General features: G+C 41.4%; 2 protein-coding genes and 1 pseudogene across 3 annotated transcripts; all 3 read left to right on the plus strand.

The window, feature by feature from the left end:
* Window position 1: 1 nt before the first annotated feature.
* Window positions 2-583, plus strand: TEOVI_000366400:pseudogene (annotated as a pseudogene). The gene has a single exon. A coding segment is annotated over exon 1 (582 nt).
* Window positions 584-2,230: 1,647 nt separating this feature from the next.
* TEOVI_000366500 (iron superoxide dismutase) lies at window positions 2,231-2,857 on the plus strand (the record flags this gene model as incomplete). The annotated part of the gene is made up of 1 exon (XM_067226541.1): window positions 2,231-2,857. One exon carries the CDS (start codon window positions 2,231-2,233, stop codon window positions 2,855-2,857), a length of 627 nt encoding a protein of 208 aa, XP_067082642.1.
* A 726-nt stretch (window positions 2,858-3,583) lies between these two features.
* On the plus strand, window positions 3,584-5,305 carry TEOVI_000366600 (serine/threonine-protein kinase, putative; the record flags this gene model as incomplete). The annotated part of the gene is made up of 1 exon (XM_067226542.1): window positions 3,584-5,305. The coding sequence occupies one exon, from the start codon at window positions 3,584-3,586 to the stop codon at window positions 5,303-5,305; it is 1,722 nt and encodes a 573-aa protein (XP_067082643.1).
* Window positions 5,306-6,812: the final 1,507 nt, after the last annotated feature.

A 6,812-nucleotide genomic window follows, 5' to 3' on the forward strand; every position in this document is an offset into this window, starting at 1 on the left:
GAAACTAATTGACAATAAACCCGATGACGAACGGAAACCTGTGAAAGTTATCCTTCTTGGTGACAGTGCTGTGGGGAAGTCTAAGTTGGTAGAGCGGTTTTTGATGCAACGATACGTGCCTGTGCAAATGTCCACATATGCATTGACGCTATTCCACTATGACTTCGTTACTGAAGATGATGAGGCAATTGATGTTGACATTTGGGACACGGCGGGACAGGAGCGTTTCTCCACTATGCATCCCGCGTATTACCACGAGGCTCATGCGTGCATTTTGGTTTTCGACGTCACCCGGAAGGCGACGTATAAGAATTTGGAGAAGTGGTTGGGTGAGTTACGAAACTACCGTGAGCACATTCCATGCATTGTAGCCTGTAATAAGATAGATACAGATCCATCCGTCGTGAACAAGGCGTTCGCGTTCGTGGAGAAGCATAACCTTTCGCTGTTTTACGTATCGGCAGCTGATGGAACCAATGTGGTGCAGCTCCTCGAGTCGGCCATTTCGGAGGCTGTAAAGTACAAGAAGAGCCCCAAAAAGGACGACCTCATGTCGCAGGTACTTGGCTTCATCAAAGAATAAACAAGAAGGTGAAGGTAATACTTTTATAAGTAGTGTTTTGGTCGCCAGTTAAAGATGACAGTGCACTAAATTTTGTCGTCAATACTGTGCTTTGTTCCTCCGTCTCCGTCTATTTATTGATCGCCTCCTGCTCCACATGTTTTGTTCTTGTCCCCTTTCTTTGGTTTTTTTTTAGAAAAGAGAAGATTTTTTTTGTTCTTCGATTTCTGCCCCATTTTCGGAATTCTCCTTCTCTCCTTTTGCTGCCCTCTATATTTAACGGTGGCTTTTGTAAGGTGAAAAAAGAAGAATTTTGTCTGCTTCTGAGTTCGTGTTGAGTTTTGGTTGTTCGTAACGTTTGTTGTGAATCCGGTTTCTTGTTTTCTTTTCGCACTGCTGACTTTGTTTTCTCATACCTTTTCTTTTACGCTTAAAAGGTGCTTAGTGAAGCATAAGCGACGAAGGTGACCGCATTTGACTTCTGTTTGTTTGTTTTTCTTTCATACTTGCGGGCCTCTGAAAATGTTTTCTTTTGTTCTTTTCGTTTGCTTCATTGCTTCATTTTTTTTGTTTTACTCAATCAGATTGCGGGCGTTAGTTCCCACTCTTTTCTCTTATGCGTTCCAAACACTTTATATGAGGTAATGGAAGCGCGCTGCGTCGGTAGAAGAGATGGGAAAGGAAGGAAGTAATGTTACCTAGTTTTTTGTGTTTTTTGTATGTTTTGATTGAATTGAGGAATATGCGAAAGTGGTTTGTTCGTTTGTTTTTTTTCGTTTTATTGTTGTTTTTTTCTGTTACTTCCTGTTTCATTTGTTTGTATGTTTTGTGTTTACAATGTGGATGTTCCTTTTTCGTTTCATCTCTCCTCCATTCTCTAGATTCAATCGTTTTCATTGATTCGATCACATGTCCTTTTATATTACGGCACCTCATCGTGCCTTATTGCGCATGCATGACTAACTGACGATTTTTGTGTTTATGTTTGTTTCGTGCATGCTTTTGTAATCCTCTTGGTGTTATTTAGGGGAAATAAGAGTGAGAAACGAATCGTTATAGAAGGTTGCGATGTGCTGAGGGAGGAAAAAGAATCGTATGGTCGTAATGGATTGAGATGAGAAAACAATAAAAGGAAAGCAGAAGGAAGGATGAGAAACCCGCATGAATCACTTAAGTGAGCACTTGCGACAGGTGGTTATGCCGCGTGATATGAGGGGGCAAGGAGGGTAAATGAGAACGGGGTGGAGAGAAAGATTAAGTGATTAAACGAAGGAGCAGAAATCATTTTTATATTTGTTGGGAGCTGTCGCGTCCCTCTAAGCTCTCATTTTGCTTCTTTTCACTTTTCACTTTTTTTCTGTAATCTGAAGATTATACTCGACGAGTTGCTGGAATCATATATATTTTTGTTGCACGCCCTGTTTGCTTAACTTCCTCCGTGTCGGCTGCTGAACTATTGTTCTTAATTCAAATCGTACCAAATGCGTTACTGTTCATCTCCTTGAACTCTTGTATAACTGGACTCATAAGTAGAGACCATAAACTGATCTTTTTAAAAAAAAGAAAAAGGAACTGTAGAGCAATAAGAAGGGAAACCAATAGTAGGAAAAGAAAATAATTTCCCTTATTATTCTATATTTTTCGGTACTTTCAACATAAGTAACACCGATGGCTTTCAGCATTCCACCACTTCCGTGGGGGTACGATGGATTAGCCGCAAAGGGTATATCGAAGGAACAGGTGACGTTTCACTACGACAAGCATCACATGGGTTATGTGACGAAATTGAATGCGGCCGCGAAATCTAATCCAGCGCTTGCTGCGAAGAGCGTTGAGGAAATCATCCGAACAGAAAAAGGCCCCATCTTCAACCTTGCGGCGCAGATATTTAACCATAACTTCTACTGGGAGAGCATGTCTCCCAACGGCGGTGGGGAACCAAGTGGTAAACTCGCAGAGGCCATCAGGGCATCATTCGGCAGCTTCGCAAAATTCAAGGAGGAGTTCACTAATGCGGCGGTGGGCCACTTCGGCTCTGGTTGGGCGTGGCTTGTGCAGGACACCACCACAAAAAAACTGAAAGTATTTCAAACGCATGACGCCGGTTGCCCACTGACTGAAGCGGATCTCAAGCCGATTCTCGCCTGCGATGTTTGGGAGCATGCTTACTATATTGATTACAAGAATGACCGTCCGGCTTACGTGCAAACATTTTGGAACGTGGTAAACTGGGATCATGCGGAAAATCAATTTACAAGGAAACGTAACCCTGGGGCACCGCATAGTGACTTGTAAGATGGCGTTGTGCAGTTGTGTTTCTTAAAATGACGTGAAGAGTAGTGTGTTTATTCTTATCTGGTGTTGAATTTTTGATTATTGATGTTATGACTGTGTGGTTCTTACTAACGGAGCCGTAATTCTTGGTACTCCTATGAATTCTACTTTTCGATGGCGGGTACTAAACGTGTTACCGGTTGGGTGGGAGGAAATGGTATGGAAGTGCGATACATATCGTGCAGATCCTTTACATAATTCCTCTTGGTTCTCCAGTAAAATGAAGAAAGGTGTCAGTGGGGCGTATTCTTCCCACTGGACTGTTTTTTACGTATTGGTTTCTCTCTTTTCGTTTCTGTGAGGCAGCGCCTTGGGGGGGCACTTACATTTTTTCTTTTTTTTTTCTCCCTGCCTCTAGCAGCGTGTGCCCTCGGTCTTTTGTGGTAACACTCTTCTGTGGCCCTTTCTTACTACTAGGATTATAGTTTTGTTTCTTGTGTTTTTCTTTTTACAAAACCTGGTATGTGAGTGTTGCTTTGTAGCACATCGTCAGCTTCCCGACTTTGTTTTTACTGGAGTTATTGACATTGGATTTTCTCTCCCCCTTTTATCCTATTTCATAAAAGAAACCAAAAGAAAAAAAATCTAAGATCAAGGCGAAAGCTGTAACGTTTTTTTTTTTTTAAAGCCGCACATCAACTTGTCGTCCTATTACATACTGTGAAGGCGTCCTCTCGTTGTTATTTAATGGGAAACGGTGTTGTGAGAGTAGCTACGAGAGCACCAACGGAATTACCAACTCCAAAGACCGCGTCGTCAAGTTCTCACACCACCGCCTCCGACACGCGATCGGATGCGCAGAGGAGTAATTCGCCTCCCATTCCAGTAATTAAAACCGATGGATACAACAATAAATTTGACCCTGAGCGGCTTTCGCTTGAGGATATTTTGGGAGAACCCGGTAGCTCTACAGCTTTATACATAAAGAAAAAGATGGCGGGAAGAGGTGCCTTTGGGGAGGCATTTATCGTCGAGAACAATCCGGTAGCTCCAGTGGCTAAGCGAAGGGGAAGAATTGGTGCTGAAAGTTTGGCAGTAAATGGGACAGAGCGTGTAGGTGATTGCCAGTCAAGGCAGTTTGTGGCAAAGGTCCTAAATCTAACCTGCATGTCGGATCACGACCGGCAGTACGCACAGACGGAAATAATGTGTTTGGCGAATGCTGATCATTTCGCTATTGTACGGTATTACGAGCACTTCTACATTGATGACGAGTTTCAAACAATTGTTATTATAACAGAGTTCGCGGATAAAGGGGATTTGTATCGCAACCTTCACCACATGCCCAGCGACCGCTTCCCTACTGAGAGGGAGGCTGGAGTGTTGTTTGTTCAGTTACTTTTAGGTCTTGACCACGTCCACCGGCGGCGAATGATTCATCGCGATATTAAGACGGCTAACATCTTTCTCACATCTCGCGGATTCTTGAAGCTGGGTGATTTTGGTTTTTCAAAACAGTACGATACTAGCGTGAGTAACCCCATCGCTGTTACTTTCCTGGGAACGAGTTATTACCTCTCACCTGAGATGTTAAAGGGTCAGCGGTACGGAAAGAAAGCTGACATATGGGCTGCTGGTATTGTGTTGTGTGAACTTTTAGGAAAGCGCCGCCCTTTTGAAGCACACTCACCAGCAAAACTTAAGGAACTGGTGCTATCGGGTGACATGTGGCTTCCACCAACTCAAAAATCTGGCGAGTCCAATAATTCGGCTGCTAACACCGATGGCAAAGCTTCTCCTCCTTGCATAAGTCTTGAGATGCGAGAGTTTCTTGAGTATATACTGCAGTTAGATCCCGATAGACGACCAAGCGCTTCTCAACTACTGAAAACACCCCTGATGCAGCACTATTTACACCTGTTTAAAAAGCAAGTGTATGATATGATTGCCGCCGATGATGAAGTTGAAAGGAACTACATTTCCAATCCTGTGGATTGTATTGGGGATCGCCGCCGCTACAACCTCACCGCAAAGGAGCGGGTCCTCGTAATGCGAGGCATAGTGGAGGGGGAAAATTTGATTATGTCGGAAACTGAAAAACAAATTGAGTCGGGAATCCCCGGGCACATGGAAGGGGTTGTATTTAAGGGAACGCTTGACGGACGTTGGAAGGAGCGGTATCTCACTTTGGCTGACGGTTACTTAACTGTCACACTAGCAAAAGAAAAGTGCGCCTCCAACTGCAACACACGCAGTAAAAGGATGCCACTCGACACAATCAAGTCAGTTTCGTCGATGAAAATTTTCTATTCCCCAGAGGCAAACAGCGTGGAGAAAGTGGATTGCAATAAGAAGTTTGTATTTGTGCTCTCAACAGTGCATTCGCAGTCTATTCTGTTTGCTACCAAAACTGAAGAAGAACGTGACCGGTGGCTGACCGCCCTCATGTTTACTCTTGACATGGGGTAGTTTTGTGACGGAGGCTATTTTATTACTCTTTTTTTTTCTCCCTGTAACGCTCCCATATTTTAGTTTTCCTATTTTTTAACCCTTTCCCTTTTCGGTTCTTAAAGCAAGGGAGGAAAGAGAAAGAAAGGAACAGGTGGTGCAGATATTGGATGAGACGCAATTAAATGTATTCCGAGAGCTTATCCACATCAACATATGTTTATCGTTATTTATTATTATAATTATTTATTTAATTAACTTTACTAGCAAAAATTTCCGTAGCATATAAATAAACTCGTCCCTTTAACGTAGCATACTTCTTTTTCGATTGTTTTTTTTTTTAAAGATACCCCGTTCGACATTCAGGTTTGTAATTTTTTTCAGGCTCTTTTTCTTTTTAATTATGTTAAGGCACCTCATATTATTTTAGTTGCCCCAATTACATGTTTGGTTGTTATCACCTCCTGTTCTCTTTTTTTTTTTGGTGGCAACTAAATCTTTGTTTACTCCCTTTACTCCCGTTTCCTACTTTATTTTATTTATCATCCCTATTTTTCACTTTCCTCTAACATGGGGATTGTTAGTCTGTGGCCGTTATCATAATTATTCAAAAAAGGAAAAACCTGTTGCCTCCGTGCTTTATGGCGGGAATTTGTTTATTGATAGTTTAATTTACCCTTTTCTTTTTCTTTTTTCTTCCTTCTCTTTTCGCTTTGACCTTATTTATTTAGTTGCCTGGTGTTGCTGTTGTATATCATGGCTTTCCATGAAGCTCGTTTTATTTATTTTTGATTTGATTTGATTTGTTTCATCTCTCCATCTCAGTGCGGTGTTATTTTCGTTTTCTCTCTCCCCTTCCTTCCAGCCCCGGAAGTGTGACTGTTTTATTTACTTTTTCCATTCCGTTTCCCTCCCCCAATTCACACATAATCCGTAATTATTATTATTATTTATTGTTATTGTTTACATATAATTACTATTTTTTTATTTTTTATGTTTGTTAGTGTGTGATGGAGTTATGTGCGAAGGACAACGACGCAAAGGCATTGCTCTTTCCTTCCCCCCCCTCGTGAGCGTTCCCCATCCTTCTTTTTCTTATGTTTTATCTTGTATATATCTCACTCTTTACGCAATGTTTGTGTGGTTGAATAAATAAAAATGAAGGTGTACATGGCCAACACGTTGAGTGTTTCTCCTTTTGTTGCTGCTCTTGTTGTATTTTATTCATTTGTTTTACCCTTCGTTCATTTTCTCCCCCATTTTTTATTGTGCGTAATGCGGAGTGTGAGGGGTACAGAAGGTGGTGTTTGTTTGTTCCATTGGTTTCATGCAATAGTTACTATCCCCTTCATCTTCTTTTTCTCCTTCCTTTTTCTTTTTACACGCTTTTTACTATTACCCCGTGTGTTTATTTATTTACTTACTTCCATATTTTTGAATTTTTTTTCCTTCCCATTTTTCCTTATTGTTTCTAATTTTGATTATTATCATTATTATTTTACTCTCTTTCTCTACCATGCATTTTTTT

Source organism: Trypanosoma equiperdum, assembly GCF_001457755.1.
Source record: "Trypanosoma equiperdum strain OVI genome assembly, contig: ctg_779, whole genome shotgun sequence".
Taxonomy (NCBI): Eukaryota; Euglenozoa; class Kinetoplastea; order Trypanosomatida; family Trypanosomatidae; genus Trypanosoma; species Trypanosoma equiperdum.